Source organism: Callithrix jacchus, chromosome 7 (assembly GCF_049354715.1).
Source record: "Callithrix jacchus isolate 240 chromosome 7, calJac240_pri, whole genome shotgun sequence".
NCBI classification, from domain to species: domain Eukaryota; kingdom Metazoa; phylum Chordata; class Mammalia; order Primates; family Cebidae; genus Callithrix; species Callithrix jacchus.
In genome coordinates, this window is record NC_133508.1 from 61,120,863 (window position 1) to 61,140,377 (window position 19,515).

The window sequence follows — 19,515 nt, forward strand, 5'->3', positions numbered from 1 at the left end:
AACTCTGTCTCTCCAAAAAATTAGCTAGGCCTGGTGGCACGTGTCTGAGTCCTAGCTACTTGGGAGGCTGAGGGAGGATCACTTGAGCTCAGCCGGCCGAGGCCATGTTTGTGCCACTGCACTCCAGCCTGGGTAACAGTGAGATTCTGTCTCCAAAAAAAAGGAAAAGTTTGAGAAGCACTGAAAATATAAGTCCAATGAAATTAACAGGGATTACCATCATTGCTAAGTTTATTTGAGGCCACATTGTTACCCCCGCTTTACAGATGAGGCAGCTGAATCTCTGAGAAGCAGTTACCTGGTCACACAGGTTTTCTACCTCTGAGACCAGTGTCTCCTCACCTGTGTCAGGCCAACCCTCGGTAACAGGCCAGTTCTAACATCTTCCGTGGAAGTAACTTTTCTTTGGATTCTTTTCTTCCTAAGTTGAAACTTACATGTTCCCTTTTTGTGGTAGTGGAATTTTTTTTTTTTTGCGACCTGGAGAAGTAGACATGGTTAGTACTCTACTTGTGCTCAAGTGCTATGGAAAAAGGGAGGATTTAAGTTAGGATGCAATGGGAGGAAGGAAGCAGAGTAGAAGAGGAAAGAGGACATTTAAGAGCCAGGGAGAAAGCTTTGGAGGTAGATGAGTCACGTTTTTATTAAGGGGAGGACAAAAGCCTGATAGAACTTGTTTTTAACCCCTAGGATTTGGATTTTGAGGAATTTGTTAAATGGCCTCACTCGTCACGGCCAGTTATGCTTTGTCTGAATGGTATTCTCTTCTCAGGTAACAGAGCTGGGCTCGGTGTTTCCTTGTTCATGCATTTTTAATGTTCCTCTCCTCTCCAGCACCCTAGAGCACCGCAAGAATTGGAAAACACACCCCTCTCTGTCTGCCTGGGAAACACAGAAACTGGCACTTCTCTGAGTGAAGCTGAGGAGAAGGCTGTATATCAGCCAAAGGAGCCTCGAAGTACTCTTTTGGCGTGAGGAAGAGATGGCTGCTGGAGGGAGGTGAACACCACGAGGAGAGATGGCATCTAGCCTGGGCCCCGCCTAGCAGCAGCTCCAGCTCCTAAGCCAGGCCCAGCATGATGAGCCACTAGACCACCATGGATGGAGCCCACAGCGCAGCCCTGCAGCTGCAGCAGCTGCCTCCCACAAGCAGCGCCAGCGCCGGGAATGAGGCCTCCTTCTCCTACAAGGCAAGGGCTTTTGCTGGGTTTGGGAATTTGTATTTTTCTAACAAAGTTACGCAGTGCTCTGCACTGGCTTATGGGGTCTACATGCCTGTCACTGGCAGAAACAGGCAGGCCCTTCACACAGACAAGGGAATGTGTATTCCAAAGAAAAGAGATGCTCATTGAAATACATAAAAATAAGGAGGCAGAGGCTGGGCACAGTGGTTCTCACCTGTAATCCCAGTTCTTTGGGAAGCTGAGGCAGGTGGATCTCCTGAGGTCAGGAGTTTGAGAGCAGCCTGACCAACATGGAGAAACCTCATCTCTATGAAAAATGCAAAATTAGCCGGGCATGGTGGTGCATTCCTGGAATCCCAGCTACTCTGGAAGCTGAGGCAGGAGAATCACTTGAACCTGGGAGGCCGAGGTTGCAGTGAGCCAAGATCACGCCATTGCACTCCAGCCTGGGCAACAAGAGTGAAACTCCATTCCTAAATAAATAAATAAATAAATAAGAAGGCAGAGAAACACCATAAAAGGTAGGGAATAAAAGGAAAGCATTCCCACTTAGATTTGATTTTTTAAAAATCATGTACTCTGGGCTGGGTGTGGTGGCTCATGCCTGTAATTTCAGCATGTTGGGAGGCCAAGGTAGGAGCATCTTTTGAGGCCAGAAGTTTGTAACCAGCCTGTGCAACATAGCAAGACCCTGTCTGTACAAAAAATTTGAAAATTTGCCTGGTGTGCTGGCATGCATCTGTAGTCCTAACTATTCAGGAGGCTGAGAAGGAGGATGGCTTGCGCCTAAGAGTAGTTCGAAGGTACTGTGAGCTGTGATTACACCACTGCACTCCAGCCTGGGTGACAGAGCAAGAAAAAAAAAAAAAATATATATATATATTTATTTATATATATATATATATTTATTTATTTATATATATATATTTGTTGCTAAGAAAAAAACTGTGTGTGTGTGTATGTGTGTGTGTGTGTGTGTATCACCTACTCCATTACTTGGAAATAATTTTCATTCATATTTCAGTATATCTCCTTGTTTTTTTCTAGTAATTTGGGGTCACATTGCACATAAAGTTTTGTGTCTTGGTTGTTTAACTTGACCTTGCTTGTGGACTACTTCCCCATGTCATTGAGTAGTGACTGAAAGCATACTTTTTGAATGATTGCCCAATAATCTGCTGAGCTACTGTGTCACAATGTGCTCCACAGATCCTCTATTGCTGGATAACCAGGTTGTTTCTAATCTGGAGTGGCCATATGAACCTTCTGGAGGGTAAATCTCTGTGCTGATCTCTGATTCTTAACTTCGATATAGTCATATAGGTACAATGAATAGTCGAAGGGAATGAACCTTTTTTAAAAAGGGAGTTTTAATGTCAAATTTAAGTGTTTCTAACCACCAATCAATGCAGCATCTGATGACTTGGATTTATTGAAAATTATTTTTTTAAAGATCAGGGAGGCTGGGCATGGTAGCTCATACCTGTAACCTCAGCACTTTGGGAGGCCAAGATGGGTGGATGGCTTGACCTCAGGAGCTCAAGACCAGCTTGGGCAAACATGGTGAAAGCCTGCCTCTACCAAAAATACAAAAAATTAACCAGGCATGGTAGTGCACACCTGTGGTCCTAGCTACTCAGGAGGCTGAGTAGGAAGGATCATTTGAGCCCAGGAGGTAGAAGTTGCAATGAGTCAAGATCACACCACTGGACTCCAGCCTAGGTGACAGAGTGAGACCCCATCTGAAAAAAAAAGAAAAGAAAAGAAAAAGAAACATTAGAGACTCTTAATACCCTAGAGCTAAAGGAGATGTTAGAGATCATCTCATCAAGCCTTTCATTTTATGGATTGGGACAGTGAGGCTGGGAGGTGAGAAGTGACATACTTCAGATCCTATAGCAAGTTGAGAGGCAGAGCTAGAACTGTTGTTAATTATAGATAATGATGATGAACCGAATAACAATGACTGATATTTATTGAGCGTGTATTCTATCCCAGGTACTGTGCTGAGCTGGTCCCATGCCTTTCCTTGGGTAATCTTCACACTAGCACTATATAGTAATCCAGTTTGCCTCCTCTGTAACATGGGGATCATAAAGTAACTGCCTCCTGGTGGTGGTGAGGACGAAATGAATTTATTCATGTGAAGCAGCACTTAGGCAATGACCCACACATCATGGCCAACGTTAGTCAAGTGCTAGCTGTTACCATCTTTATCCCCACTTTAGGACAAGGAAATGAGACACAGAGAGGTTCTGTAATGGTCCTGACTGGCACAGCTAGTAAGTTGTGCAACCAGAATTTAAACCCAGGTCAGACCAGCTGCAGAGCCCATGCTCCTAACTGCGGCGCTGCTCCAGTCTCTCTGGTGTCCTGACTCCTACTGCCACCACCACACCCCAGCGTGCCCATGGAGGGGACTCTGCAGATCATTGAAGGGCTTTTGTCATTTTAATTCCATCTGACCAGCCAGGTGGAATATACATGAAAATTACGAATCTTTGTCTGGAATTAGACTCCTTCTAGAGGCAAAGATTGACTCGGACATTCTCAGGAGACTCTGCCTCACCAAGCAGTCAGTTTCAGAGCTAAGATGACGTGATTGTTTCAGCATTGGCATCTCGCTCCTTGATCTTCTTTCCGTGAAAGCTTCTTGTTTCCCCTTCCTGTGTGGCTGCTATATTCATCTAGGGCTCTGTTGGGAAGAGTATCAGACTGAGGACTGGGAGATCTGAGTTCTTGGCCCAGCTCTGTCATCCCTGGCTATGTGATCTTGGACAAGTGTCATCCCTTCTCTATGCTTCAGTTTCTGCCTCTGTAAAATGAAGGGGCAGAGTTCATAGATGCTCTCCAGTCCTGCCTAACCACCTGAAATACCTGGGGAGCTGAAGAATATGCAGATTTCTAGGCCTCAGACTCATCTCTTTCTGCCTTCACCCTTTCACCCCCTCATCTCTACTCCCCTGCAAATTGTAATTTTGCATAGCTAAGCTAGAAGCCCAGAACATGCATTTTGCAAAACCTCTTCAGGTGAATCAATCAGCCAGGTGTGGGAATTTCTGGATCACATGATCTACTAAGCTCCTTCCCACACCAGCTCCATCATCCCTTGAAATCGAGATCTCAGGCCACCACATCTTAGTCAGCACTGATATTCAAAGTCAGCAAAACACTCTTCTCAAGTAGGCAGTGATACTCTTCCCCTCCTTGGAGGTGTCCACTTGCTTCACAGAGCATTATTAAAATGGAGCAGGGTTTCAAGTCAGAAAATACTTTTCCTGACTAGCCTGTTTATTGAAGTAGGGTATGCATACAGAAAAATATACAAATGTTAAGCTCTAGATGTTAAATTTTAATGAAGAGGGTGCATATGTGTTACTGACGCTCAAATCAAGAAATGGAACATTACTAGTACCCAAAAGTCTCCTTGTGCCCCCTGCTAGTCACTTCCCTCCCTGCGGGGTAATCACCCTCTCTTCAAGTCAGAAAACACATTGATAATGGCACAGTCTTGACTTCAGAGGAAATTCAGGAGCTACCGGTCAGCCTGAGTGAATACCACCAGGGCCTTACATATTGAAGGTGCTGAGTGCGTTCATTCTGTGAAGGAACCAGAACATTCCATTCTGCTTTTGGTATTCAGAGTCTAAACCATTTCTAATGTAATGATAGAAGCTGTTCTCTTGAGTTGTCCCGGGCCTTAATTTATGGAGATGATGGAGTGACAGCATGGATGGCTAAGGCCATTGAAGAAGATTTTTGTTATTTACATTTCCTAAAAGAAGGAGGCACATTGTGCTTCAGAGGGCCCCACGGGACACACCAAAGTCAGCTGGTCAGAGGCGGAGGGCATGTGGAGAAAGCTTAGATCAGAGCCTTTATTGTGTTTTCTGTGGGAAAGGCATGGCAGGACATGGAGAACAGTTTAGGACTGGCTGATTTGAAGAACTGTGGGTTGTCTGGTACATAGCCCCGGACTGATGTAGAGCAGGGGAAATACTGACCTGGGTGTGAGAATTTAATAAAGGAGATGGTTGCAGCTCTGGACTGGTTAGTTAGCATGTGAAAGGCATGCTCCTTATAATACAAAAAATCAGTTAATACAATGGACCCCGTGAGAAATGGATGCCAAATGGACAAATATAAGAATGTAAGAAAACTCAGAGCACTCTCCCTGATGAGATTTCGAATAAGTTTCCATTTTAATCTCAAATTCAATTCAGTTGCCTAGTATGGAGTATCTTCATGTCAGAGCAAAGATGAATTGGTGAAGGTGACTCTACCAAGGAGGTACTTGGTACCCCACCCAGTTGAGCTGACTGAAGTACTGGGTGGGGTAAAGATGACCTGGGTCCAAATCCCCACTCTGTTCCTTCTTAGCTAAGTGACCTTGGGTGTATGATGCATCCCCACAGAGCTCCCGTTATCTCATCTGAAGAATGCTGGTTTTCATTCTTCCCTCCCAACAGCTGTGTGGATCAATAAAAAACCACCTAACCCAGTGTCTGCCCACATACTAGGCATGCAGGAAGCATGTGACTTGGAATATGCCACGTGGTTTCCAAGAGGAAGGTACACAAAGTAGAGGGGAAGGTGTGGTTAATTCTGTGTGGGGGTGGGGAGCCAGGTTTTAAGGGAAAGCTGTCTCCTTTCTCCCATTTTGTTAAGGCTAATTTGATTGCAAGGAGTAAAAACCCATTTCAGAGAAGCTGAGGCAAAAAGGGAAATTTTTATAAGCCTACAGGGTAGCTCATGAAATCCAGTGGCAGGGAAGACAATGGGGCTTGGAAGGTGCTAGAACTCATACCTCCCCTTCAAAAGAGGGAAAACCTGAGTGGCCAGCTTGGGTAAGGTGTCTACCAGGTCTAGTCAGTGATGGCCAGGGAGTGCCACCCACCTGATGCCACCTGGCAAACATGGTTTCTGAGGCTCTGCTATGACAGGGAAGTCTCAGAAAGGTGGTCATGTTGACTGGGCAGTCTGCCCCCAACTCATCTGTTACCTTTGGGAGGAGGAATGTATTGAGAGACTCTAAGTCCAGCTTGATGGATGGGATGAAGTTAGGAACAAGCTGTTTGCCTTTGAGTTGCAGCCCTGCCTATCAGGGTATAAACTTTGGTTGGTGGGGAGGGCACTCTACTACAGGGAGCCCCCCAGGCTGAGCTGCCCAGGAAGCAGCTCCCAGCAGGACATTGATACTGTAGAAGTTTGACCTCAGCCCGGAAAAGTCAGGCCTCAATTCTTCTATTGAGTGAGCAGACATTTCCTCTGAGCACCTACCCTCTCCAGCTCGTGCTGGGTGGCGCAGGAGCTATATAGGTCAAGCTTGTCCAACCCGCAGCCCAGGATGGCTTTGAATGCAGCCCAACACAAATTCATAAACTTTCTCAAAACGTTCTTAAAACGTTATGAGATTTTTTTTAGCTCATCCGCGGCTGTCATCAGTGTTAGAGTATTTTATGTGTTACCCAAAACAATTCTTTTTCTTCCAATGTGGCCCAAGGAAGCCAAAAGCTTGGACACCCCCATATACATAATCAAGACAGATCCTCCCTGGTTACAGTCTAGGAGGGAGGTGGGGAAGATACAAGTGTCTTCCCGTCTAGACAGAAAAATAGAGATAAAACAGACTGTTAAGAGCATGGCCTTTGGAATCAGAGACTTGGCTTCAAATCCTGGCCCTATTACCTTCTTATTTTTTTAGGAGACAGAGTTTCCTGTGTGGCCCAGGTTGAGTGCACAGTGATTATAGCTCTCTGCACGAGTTCTGTTACTTTCTAGCATTATAACTTGAGGAAAATCATGTAACCCCTCTGTAGGTAAGTTTTACCTCCATCCTATAGGGTAGTTATGAGAATACCTGAATTTACAGAGAGCACACTGAAGCTGCCTTGTACCACTCCCTGCCTCTGCCTTTGGAAATCCTACCCAGCCTTCCAGCGCAAGTATCACCTTTTCCATGAAGCCTTTGTCAGTCTTCCTGGCAATAAAATACAGGTCCTTCAGCCACACTTTCATGGCCAATTAACAATAACTATTGTAATGGTCATAACAAGAGCAGCACATTATTTACTTACAGGACAGGAACTAATCCTGTCTAATCCTCACAGAAGCCCTCATGAGATCGATACCCCATTCTACCTGTGAAGAAACTGGCACAGAGAGGTTAATTAACTCGCCCATGGCCACATAGTCAGTGGGTAGTGTAGCTGGGATGAGTGGCTTTGCCCTCACCTCACTTCTTTCACCAGTAGTAACACTCCCCATTCAGAGACTGCAGCATGAGTAGAGTGACCATAGTCCTGGTTTGTGCCTCATGCCTGTGTATGTTAATGAGCCCGCTTTCAAGTCTCAGAGTCTCCCTATTTTTTTTTTTTTGAGATACAGTTTTACTCTGTCGCCCAGGCTGGAGTGCAGTGGCATGATTTTGGCTCACTGCAACCTCCACCTCCTGGATTCAAGCGATTCTCATGCCTCAGCCTCCCGAGTAGCTGGGATTACAGACATGTGCCACCACACCCAGCTAATTTTTGTATTATTAGTAGAGGCAGGGTTTCACCATGTTGACCAGGCTAGTCTTGAACTCCTGACCTCAAGTGATCTGAGGAGTCTCAATATTTTAAGATACATGGTTACCCTAAATATAAGGCTCCTGGTAGTTGGGAGGCCTTACTTCCTTACCTATAAAATACTGGGACCAGAGTGGTGTGGGGAGACCCTGATAGTCGCTCATTCTGTGACTGGCTGAGTCCTGGGCTTTCTTGGGTAACAGATCTCCACTGGGAACAGCCCCTGAGATAATCTGCCTGCCTTCTCCCCTCCCTTCCGCCTCAATCGACACTGTTGATTCTACTCTGCCTTGTCAACTCTAGAAACAGTTGGGAACCTGATTGGGTGTTGCCTCCAGAGAATCAACCTGATCTGGCAGGGCCAAGCCTGGGGCCACCCAAAACATATACGTTATATTGTAGTTCTCAGCCCTGCCTCTCTGCTGGGAACCATGTTCTGGGTTAACCCGTGCATGTGTACTCGGGAACGTTCCACCACTAAAATAACTCCAGTGAAGACATACAGGGTGGTTCCTCAGCAAAAAGACGAGCAGAATAGTTGAGAAGGCTGCAAGTGGGGTCCAGAGATGGGAGCTGGCCAGTCACTGCCCCTTCCCTCCCTGCAGCAGAAATGGGCACCCGCATTTATGGTTTCCAAGCCCAAGGTCTGGAGGAAGAGCTTGCTGGCAGGAGTCATCCTTGCCTCCCGATTGCCCTGTGCCAGGCACTGCAGGGCGACTCACAGGTGTGTGCACAAACCATGTAACCCTGGGCTGGTGGCAACTTCTTGGCCTGTCTTTGAATGCTTATAAAATTGGACTTGTCATCACTTCACAAAGGTTTGGGGGCATGATTAATGTTGATGAAGCCCTTTGAAATGCTTAGGTGGAGTTATATTATGCTATTGCTAATCACGCTGTCTGTAACTGGTTACATGTGGACATTCATATGCTTATGGAAATGCCTTTTAAAAGAAGCCTCAGCCATTTGTGTCCTTAGTGGAAATGCACCACTTATAAGGTTATTTTTTCCTAATTGACTTTGCCACCTTTGAAGGACACTTCATAGAACACAATGGAGACAGTCTGGGGGAGTAATTAGCATCAAGAGGCTGGAAGTTGCGCTTAGATGCTAGAAACAGGACACATAGTAACACCCATCTCATAGTGTTGTTTGTGGCCCTAAGAAGAGGGTGCGCAGAAAGGGCTTAGTGCACTGTATGCTCCATCAATACCAGCCTTTGTTATCATAGTAACTGTAGGGGATCAGAAAACCATACCTTAAAAAGAAAGCCTCAGAAGCAAAAGTTTCTCTCTGACCTTCTGCTCTCCTTTCTTTGGCCCCACTTCTCCACCAGGCTAGCCATAGAAACTATAATCCCTCTTTCCCAGAACAGATCATAGAAACCAGAACCCCTGCAGGCACTGAGGTGGCTCATGCTTGTAATCCCAGAACTTTGGAAGGCGGAGTGCAGGTGGATAACTTGAGCCCAGGAGTTCGAGACCAGCCGGGGCAACATGATGAAATACTGTCTCTAATAAAAATATGAAAATTAGCTAGGTGTAATGGCATGCACCTGTAGTCTCAGCTACTCAGGAGGCTGAGGTGGGAGTATGGCTTGATCTCCAGAGATAGAGGTTGCAGTGAGCTGAGATTGTGTCACTGCATTCCAGCCTGGGTGACAGAGTGAGACCTTGTCAGAGAGAGAGAGAGAGACAGAGAGAGCAGAACCTCTTTTCCCCAGAGACAGAGAGTGACAGCAAGAGAAGGTGCAGAACCTCTTTTCCCCAAAGCCAGCCCAAAACCTAAAATATTACTCTAATTTTCTCCCCACTTTTTGTTATAAAAATTGGCTATAAGGAAATTAGCAGACCTACCTTGTCTGATTGTAGGTCAGAAGACCCCCATCCAGAGAGGGTCCTGCCTCATATAAGGAATGAAGGAATGCTGCAAGGAGACAGGCTGAGAAGAATCTGGACAGACAGGCCTCACTGGGTTCCCACTCTGTCTGTCAGCATTAGATCAGGCCCCTTTTTCCAGTCGCATTTCTACACAGCCGTCCATACTTTGTTGAACCTAAGCCTAAAAATAACAGTTTCTCCTGTATCTTCAGGTCTTCACTCTGAAGGCTCCCATGTCACATAAAATGTTGATCAATTAAATTTGTACGCCTTTTCTCCTATTAATCTGCCTTTCATCAGTTGATTTTCAGCAAACCTTCCGAGGGCGATGCGGAAGTCCTCCTTTGGCCCCAACATAACATTTTAGCCTCCAGTGTTTTTGCTGCCTAGATGGGTTCAGCCTTGTAAGGTTTACAGTTTTACTTCTGGGTCCCACCCTTTCCTGCCCCACTCCCTGACTTGTCTCTGTGGTCACAGTGGCTTCCCTCTGCCTTTTCTCAGTTCTGCACTTCCACTGGTGGTGGGTTATTAACACATTCTCAGGCTAACGCCTTCATCGATAAACCCAGAATCGATCCTCGTGGGTTTAGTCAACCACTCATCTGAGGCCATCTCATCTTGGTCTCTTGCGGTAAAATAAAATAGCAGCTACCAGTTACAGGTGGAACCATATGAAACTACCATCTTTATGCATCAAAAATGGTTTGAATATCAGCTGGGCATAGTGGCTTATGGTGGCTCATCCCAGCACTTTGGGAGGGTGAGGTGGGCAGATCACCTGAGGTCAGGAGTTTGAGACCAGCCTGGCCAACATAGTGAAACCCCGTCTCTACTAAAAATACAAAAAATCAGTCGGGTGTGGTGGCACACACCTGTAATCCCAGCTACTCAGGAGGCCAAGGTGGGAGAATGGTTTGAACCCGGAAGGCGGAGGTTGCAGTGAGCCGAGATCATGCCACTGCACTCCAGCCTGGGCAACAGAGTGAGACCCTGTCTCAAACAAACAAAAAAAGGTTGAATATTGGCAAGTTCATAGGGTTCACCCTAATTCTAAATACTGAGATGAGTGCTTTCTCCAGATTGTCTCAAGAAGTCCCCACTATAGCACTGAGAAGCAGGCACTGTCTCAAACAACTAGCAGAAGAAACCTAGCCATAGAGAAGCAAATCTTGGCAAGCTGCTCTTGAACCTGCAACTATGTGACCCCTCGGAGTCCTCTGAGCAGCCCTTGTGGGGGTCTTAGGTTTCTGCACAACCCCTAGGGCCTGTTTCCAGGTCTCCTTAGTCTCCCGTAAAAGTAACAAAGCACTTGTGCAGTGTCCTTGGAACCAAACCAGAGTCCTTTCGTCTGCTGCATGCCCAAAGACAGTTCCTGTGGAAGCTGCCAGCTAACTCTCTGTAACAGTCACTCCTCATTAGCAGAGGATAACTGAATCACTGGGCTCAAGCTGCTGCGCTGCCTGATCCATGCCTCTCAAGGAGGCTGCTGAAGTCCTTGCTTTGTATTCTCCACAAGGGCCAAGTTTAATGCAAGGCTTTTTCCGAGGCCCTCAAACTTGACCCTCTAAAGAAACACCACATATTTCTTTTTTTTTTTTTTTTTTGAGACGGAATTCACTCTTGTTACCCAGGCTAGAGTGCAATGTCGCAATCTCAGCTCACCACAACCTCCCCCTCCTGGATTCAAGCAATTCTCCTGCCTCAGCCTCCCTAGTAGCTGGGACTACAGGCGCATGCCACCAAGCCCAGCTAATTTTTGTATTTTTAGTAAAGACGGGGTTTCACCATGTTGACCAGGATGATCTCGATCTTTTGACCTCATGATCCACCCACCTCGGCCTCCCAAAGTGCTGGGATAATAGGCATGAGCCACTGTGCCCAGCCAAAACACCACATATTTCATCATTTGTTCTTTTTGTTTTTTTAACATAGAGTCTCACTCTGTGGCCCAGGTTAGAGTACAGTGGCATGACACACATTCTTTTTTTTTTTTTTTTTTAATTTTTAACCTTTGTGGGTACACTATAGGTATATATATTTACAGGGTACATGAAACGTTGATAAAGGCATACAGTGCATAATAATTACATCATAGAGAATGGGGAGAATTGTATCTTTTAACACTTGAAAGTTTTGGGAACTCCTAGCATACTTCCATTAAAATGAAAACTTTGGAAGAATTACATTTACCAGAGTTATTTGAGCAAATAATGTTTCATGAATCAAGCAGGTATGCAGACCAGAAGAGGTTCAGAGAGCTCCGCATTAGTGGCCTGAGCAGCAGGCTTTTGTAGGCTGAGGGCAGAAGCAAAGCAAAGAAGTGGCTTGACTGACTGCAGATAGGTGCTTGCCTTATTTGGGTCTGATTGGAGGAAAGTCCCTAGAGGTTAGTTGATGCTTTCTGTTTGGTTACGCTTAAGTTTCATTTTGCTGGTTACATTGCAATTCAGTTTGCTTACATAGGAACCCAAAGCCCTATAGCTGACTCAGCCTGATGACCTCCCAGTTAAATTTTTTTCATATTTCTCTATAGATATAGACTAGGTAATCAAATTTCATTTATTAGAATTTCCTTGGATATAAGGGTCATAAGTATTGATTCAGTCAGAAAAGTTTTTTATTATTGGTATGATTGACTGAAAGCAATATAAAGTTTTACAATGATTATTAAGCAAAAAAAACATTGTATTAGAAATGAATATCTGAATGAGAAAAAGGGGGTTTCTTTAAAAATTAATTTCTCTATTCAAGATAAATATTACTGATTGCTAGAATGAGGTCAAATTTAGCGTCAATTCTATTGCAGGTTTTGTTTTCCATAGCCAAAGTGCTAAGAACTTCATTCACATTAGTATAAATACCTATAAATACCTGGAATGGAAGGAGTGTTGGTATGGCAGTGTCACTAAATTCTTATTTTTGAGACAGAGTCTCACTCTTGTTGCCCAGGCTGGAGTGCAATGGCTCACTGCAACCTCCACCTCCTGGGTTCAAGTGATTCTCCTGCCTCAGCCTCCCAAGTAGCTGGGATTACAGGTGTTCACCACCATGCCCAGCTAATTTTTGTATTTTTAGTAGAGACAGAGTTTCACCATGTTAGCCAGGCTGGTCTCGAACTCCTGACCTCAAGTGATCCACCTACCTCAGCCTCCCAAAGTGTTGGCATTACAGGCGTGAGCCACTGCCTGGCTCCAGTATCACTAAATTCTTTGAACTCCTCCCAAGTTATGTGCTAAAAATCACATCATGATAAATAATTTTCATCAGCTAACAATATGATTAGAGCCACCTTCATTTTTGTTCAAAGCAAAGTACTGGACACCCCTAATTTACAACAAGATTTGTTTTTCTTTCATAATTTCTGTGAATTTTACCAAAAGGGCATTATCAGTTATGCCTGCAACTATTTTCACCTGAAGACACCTTGTGTTAACCTGATACATCTAGAAAGAGTCATGGAAACGGAAATATTATTTTTACAATACCTTTGCTTATGCTGTACTTTAATGCACATATATTTGTACATTTATTATGTAGTATAGTATATAAGTATTTGTACATATATTTCAAGTATAAATGATTTTATTTTATAACAAGCTTTGAATATATTTTTGTCAAAACTTAGAGCAGCAAATTTGATTTGTTCAATCTATGTAACAGATCTGGAATATAACCTAATTAACAAAGCTAGACCTTACTGTCTAAACATCAGTCAAACCAGACTCTGGCTTAGAAATATTCCAAGGGCCAAACTATAAAATCCCAGTGTCATGCCTAAACAGGAATATGGATGACAGAGGGAAGAAAAGTCATTCTAGGAATGGGTGTTCCGGTATCTTGATGATCACTAAAGAAACTTGGCAAACAAAATTTCAGAATTCCCCTTGGTTTCCTGGTGGTTTTACAACTTGACAACATACCAGAGTAAGGTAAATGAAGGACAAGCCTTCTTTGATCACACGGGAAAAAGCTGCGGTGAAAGGTGAAATAAGAAAGCGAACATATGAAAAGCTAACAAAGAACACAGAACATGAAGATAAGTGATCAAGTCCCTATGACTGTCAGTATCACCCTGTGAAAGAAAGTCCCAGTCCAAAGAAGATGGCCTTCTAGTCCCTGCAACACTGATTTCTATTTTAATTGTTTTTTATTTTATGACCTCTGAGTGTTCAAGTGAAATGATTTCTCTTTTAGAAACATAGTCCTAATAACGTCACTCAGAGCCTCCCTGTCATCTCCAAGCCCGGGTCCAAGGTCTTGGAGTAGGGCTTCTCTGGTTTCTCTCTGTCTTCCCTGGACCCCTGCCTTACTGCTCAGTTCTTCGATCCCATTTTTCCCTGAGTCTTTCCCCTTACACCAGCCATCTTTTTCTTCCTCAAAAGTACTATGCTGGTTCCCACCTCAGGAGCTTCCTACAGGTTGTGGAATGGCTTTCTCCACCCCACCCCCACCATTCCAGGTCTTCAGGTCTCCCTTCAGAAATCATTCTTCAGAGATGTCTTCCTTGACCACCCAACAACACACACACTAGATCAGGTTCCTGTCATGTAGCATACCCTGTGCCTCTCCTATGTAGCCCTAACCACAATGCGATTAGTCAGTTCAATGTATGTTATGTGAGGACAAGGGCAGAGCATGACACAAACTAGGCACTGAATGAATACATGGCTAGAGTGCCATTCCTCCCTTCTCTGCACTTCTGTTGTTCTTGTGCCCATCTCTAATAGATTATAATATTTTCAAGGTCTGCATTCTGCACTAGCCTGGGAGTCACTAGGTCAAGAACCAATTCCCCAGCTCCTAATAATAGTGACTTTATATATTACGTGGTTTGACATAATAGTTATGAACTTGGGCTCTGGTGTCAGACTACCTGGGTTCCCATCCTCTTTCAGCCACTTCCTAGCTACCTCTTATCCTCTGTGCCTCCACTTCCTCAATAGAAAATTAGATGATAATAGTACCTGCCTTATAAAGTTGTTATGAGGATTAAATGAGTTAACATATTTGAAATACTTAGAGTAATACTTGGCACATAGTAAGTGGTTGATAAATGTTACTATTTGTCATTATCATTGTCATCATCTCTAATCTTCACAAGCCTAGTCTGTTAGTTTCCAAAGGCTGAGCTCTCTAGTAAACTCCCACTGGCATGTGCCTAACACATAGGAGGTTCTCACAATGTCCTATTGTTGAATGATGGATGATTCTATGATAGCTAATATTTGTTGAAGTCTCTGAGAATTCCTATAGTAAAGAAATCTATATCCATGAACTCTGACTTGTGCTAGGAACTGTGCTTTGTTATTTCCATGGGTTTATCTTGTTTCATTCTTGCAGCCGCCCTGAGGAGTAAGTACTCTTAATCACTCCATTTTACAGTTGAGGAAACAAATGCCCAAAGATATGTCCAAGTCACAGCATCATGAAGGACAGAGGCTGGATTCAAGGTGATGTCTGCCTGCCTCTAGAGCCTAACCGCTGAATAACCACACTTCGCACACTGATAGTGCTGGAACAGTTCCTTAGGATTATGATGTCTTCTGAGTTTCCACAAAACACTGTACTTTGTAGGTTGCCTTCTGCAGTCCTCTTCAGTCCACAAATATTGTTGGAGGGAGTTGGGTATGCTCTGCCTCAGAACAGGTGCCATGTGAAAGTTGGAAGAGGCCAGGCATGCAAAAAAAAAAAAAAAAAAAAAAACTTAGGCCGGAAGTCTGAGAGCCTAAATTTTAGTTATGGCCCTTCCATACTGCCTTTGTGACACAATATTGAGCCAAGTAGTTCAGATATTGGGCCCAGAGTAAATTCCACCTTTAACATTCTACCTGTTTCTCAGCATTCTCTCAATTATTGCCATTTATTTGTGCTTAGATTAAGTCATTTATTCAGGAAACATAAACTGAGTTCCTTTCATTGATTGGGAAAGAACAGAGAGATATGGAGACTCCAATTAGATACCATTTCTAAATGAAAGGAATGCAGAATACCCATATCAGATGATTAAATTTTAAAAGGAATTAAGAAATCTGTGACAATAATAGCATAATGGGTGGGGGAGATAGATGGAACTATATAGGAGCAAAGTTTTGTATACTACTAAAATTAAGTTGCTATTAATCTGAACTAGATTGTTACAAATTCAGGTGTTAATTATAATCCTCGGCACAACCATTAAGAAAATCACTCTAAGTATGTAGTAAAATAAATGACAAGGGAATTAAAATGGTACACTAGAAAATCTATTTAACACAAAACAGGGCAGTAATGAAGAAATTGAGGAACAAAAAGAGACTAGAGAAAACAAGTAGCAAAATAGCAGAAGTCCTTTCTTATCACTAATTATTATTAAATGTAAGTGAATTAAACTCTCCAATTAAAAGGCAGAGATAAGCAGTATATATTTTAAAACATTCAAGTATGTGCTATTTACAAAAGATTCACTTTAAATTCAAAGACACAAATAGATTGAAAGTTAAAAAAAAAAAAAGGGTATTATTCCATGTAAACAATAACCAAAGGAGAGCTGGAAGGCTATACTAATATTAAACAAAACAGACTTGAGGATAAAATTGTTACAAGGTACAAAGAAGGACATTATATTATGATGAAGGGGTAAAGGGTAAATTCATCAAGAAGACATAACAATTGTAAAATATATGCACTTACAGAGCCCCAAGATACATGAAGCAAAAACTGACAGAATCAAAGGAAGGAATAGCCAATAATAACCGAAGACTTAAATAGTGAATACCCCACTTTTACTAATGGATAGAACAATTAGAAAATCAGGAAGAAAACAGAAGAAGACTTGAACAACACTGTAAAGCAACTAGACCTAACAGACATCTGTAGAATATTCCACTCAACCAAAGCAAAACACAAATTCTTCTCAAGTGCACCTGAACATTTTCTGGGATACAGCATGTATTAAGACAGAAAATAAATCTCATTAAATTTAAAAGATTGAAATTATATAAAGTATATTTTCTGAACACAGTGGAGTGAAATTAAAAAGGAAATTCACAAATATATATAAATTTAACAACATACTCCCAAATAACCAAGAAGTCAATGAAAAAATCACAAGGGAAATTATAGAAACTACCTTGAGACAGCTGATCCTAAAATTCATGTGCAAATGCAGGGGATCCAAAATAGCCAAAACAATCTTGGAGGAAGAAGAACAAACTTGGAGAACTCATACTTCTGATTTCAAAACTTACTACAAAACTATAGTAGTCAAAACAATATGGTACTGACATAAAACAGCCATATAAATTAATGGGATAGAATTCAGAGTCTAGAAATACACCCATACATCTATGATCAATTGATTTCAACAAGGATGCTAAGACTATTCAATGGAGAAAGAAATCTTTTCAACAAATAGTGCAGAAGTAACTGGATATCCACATATAAAAGAGTGAATGAAATTGGACTCCCACCTCATACCATGCATAAAATTAACTCAAAATGGATAGGAGAGCTAAATGTAAGAGGTAAAACTATAAAATTCTTAGAAGAAAATAAAGGTAATTAGGTCAGGCAACGGTTCTTGTCTCTTTTAGTTCGATTCCTCCATGCTGCCTTCTTTTGTGTTAAATAGATATATTTTGTAGCGTTCCACTTTAATTCCCTTGTCGTTTCTTTTACTATGTATTTTGAGTTATCTTCTTAATGATTGTGCTGAGGATAACAATTAACATCTTATAACAATCGAGTTCAAATTATTACCAACTTAATTTTAGTAGTATGTGAAATGTCCCACCTATATAGCTCCATCTCTCTCCCCCACCCATTATGCTATTATTGTCACAAAATATGACACCAAAAGCATAAACAACAAAAAAGATTAGACTTCATCAAAATTTAAAATTTTCTGCATTAAAGGTAGAAGTCTAGGCTGTCCGTGTGGTTTTTGATGACACCATGGGGAGGCGGACACCTCGCCACTAGCTCCCTACTTAGCCTTTCTTGATAGTCCCAGCAGGGGAGTTGGGGGGCTGACTTAGTCCATTTGGGCTGCTGTAACAAAATACCATAAACCAGGTAGCTTATAACAACAGAAATGTATTTCTCACAGTTCTGAAAGCTGGCAAGTCCAAGATCAAGGCATCAACAGGTTGGGTGTCTGGTGAGGGCCCGCCATCTCATAGATGGAAGCTTCTCCCTGTGTCCTCACTTGATGGAAGGGGCAAGGGACCTCTCTTGGGCCTCTTTTGTAAGGACACTAATTCCATTCATGAGGGCTCCACCCACATGACCTAGTCCCCTTCCAAAAATACCACCTCCTAATACCATTCCCTTAGGGGTTAGGACTTCAACATATAAACTTAGTGGGTAACAGGCACAGACATTCAGACGTACGTACAGATGCTTTGTTCTCTGTGGTGTTTGCAGTAGAGAGGTTATTGTCTAAAAGTGTTTTTTCTTGCCAAGCTTCTCATCCGCTTGTCCTTTGGTAGTGAGAGGAGGCTTTTCTTGGGGCTTTTTTTCCCTGCTCCACCCCTGTTGGTATTTCCAGAGTGCTGGCTTCTTCAGCCACCAGTTTGGGATGTATGAGGCAAAAAGAACACCCAGGGAGCTCACCAACGTGCCATTCCTGGGGTCCCAACTTTTCTAGTTTGTCTGCCTCCAGAATCTTTTGTTTGTCTTATATGTGATGACCGGGGTTTTAGTTGTATGCAGCAGGAAGAACATCTGGGAAAGTACATCTATTCCATCTTCCCCAAAGCAGATGTTCTGTAATTGACTTTTCAAATGGAAAGTTATAAAATAATTTTATTGTATGCAAGGAGCATTAAAATATTGAAATTAAGATTCATTATATTTGTAAATATAATGTGTTAGATTTTTAGGAATTAGTTCTGTGGTAAGGTTTTATTTCAAAAAACTGGACTTGCGAACGTACTTGAATAACTTATTTCTTTTTACAAAATAAAAGCAGATCACCCTTTTTGTCCACCAAAGCCATGCCTCTAAGAAAGGGGAAGAAAAAAACCCCACTCATGTTTATGAGAAGTTGGACTAGTAATAAACATGTCCCAAACTGGTTTCCATGAAGTGTTGATTCCTTTAGGCTTTTTAGTTGCAAGTAACAGAAACAAGTTCTTAAGCAGAAGGCTGGGCTCTTCCTGGCTTCAGGAAGTTCCAGAACCAGGATGGCTCCAGGGTCCTGAGGAGCAGCAGCTAATTGTTCAGGCCTCACCTTGGGCTGAAAGGAACCAGCCTTTCTTCAGCCTTTATGTTTCTCAGTCCAACATCTGGATCCCAGGGAAAGAGATTCTGACCTCTGGCTTGGGTCACACTTGGGCCATGCTTGGGCCATGATGTCCAGGGAGGATGGAGCACTGTGAATGACAGTTTCAATAAGACTGTGCTTCAGTGGGGAAGGGGCAGAGGAGGAGAGTCCTCCCCAGCGAAATCAGGGTGCCGTGTATTAGAAGAAAAGGAAAGGATTAAAATTCTACTCAAGTGAGAATCATAGATGTTTACTACAGATGCCAACAGCTGGATTCCAAGTTAAAAGTTCTAGAGCCAATTAAGTTTGAGAACCTGAGTTAGACAAGGAGAAACTCCTCTGAGAGCCTCTAACATGCTCTGGGGGCCTCCCAGCAGGGGTAGAGGATGCATTGCCTTTAACTACATAGGACTTTTCTTGCCTTGGCACCCTGTTAACATATTAGAATCTCCGGGAACTCAGCTGGGGATGGGCAGGTCTCTGCGAGCCTTTTAGCTCTGAGATCCCATGATCCTACATGAAGGATGTGTTCTGCCCACAGGTGGCTTTATTCCATCTTACTGCACATCAAGTGAGTCATAATCAGTTCCCAGCTCTGACCTCTTCCAGGTGGGGCCCACATCTCAGGTGTGCTGAGG

The 19,515-nt window shown here is 43.0% G+C and overlaps 1 protein-coding gene across 2 annotated transcripts in view; it reads left to right on the forward strand.

Annotated features, from left to right (window-relative positions):
• Nucleotides 1–833: 833 nt before the first annotated feature.
• Nucleotides 834–19,515, forward strand: part of NIPAL3 (NIPA like domain containing 3) — a 54,527-nt gene continuing 35,845 nt past the window's right edge. For both annotated transcript variants that reach the window (XM_035308152.3, XM_054258931.2), the window contains exon 1: nucleotides 834–1,190. In XM_035308152.3, the coding sequence (XP_035164043.1) occupies nucleotides 1,098–1,190 (93 nt within the window). In that variant the 5' untranslated portion in view covers nucleotides 834–1,097. The remainder of the gene's footprint in view (nucleotides 1,191–19,515) is intronic.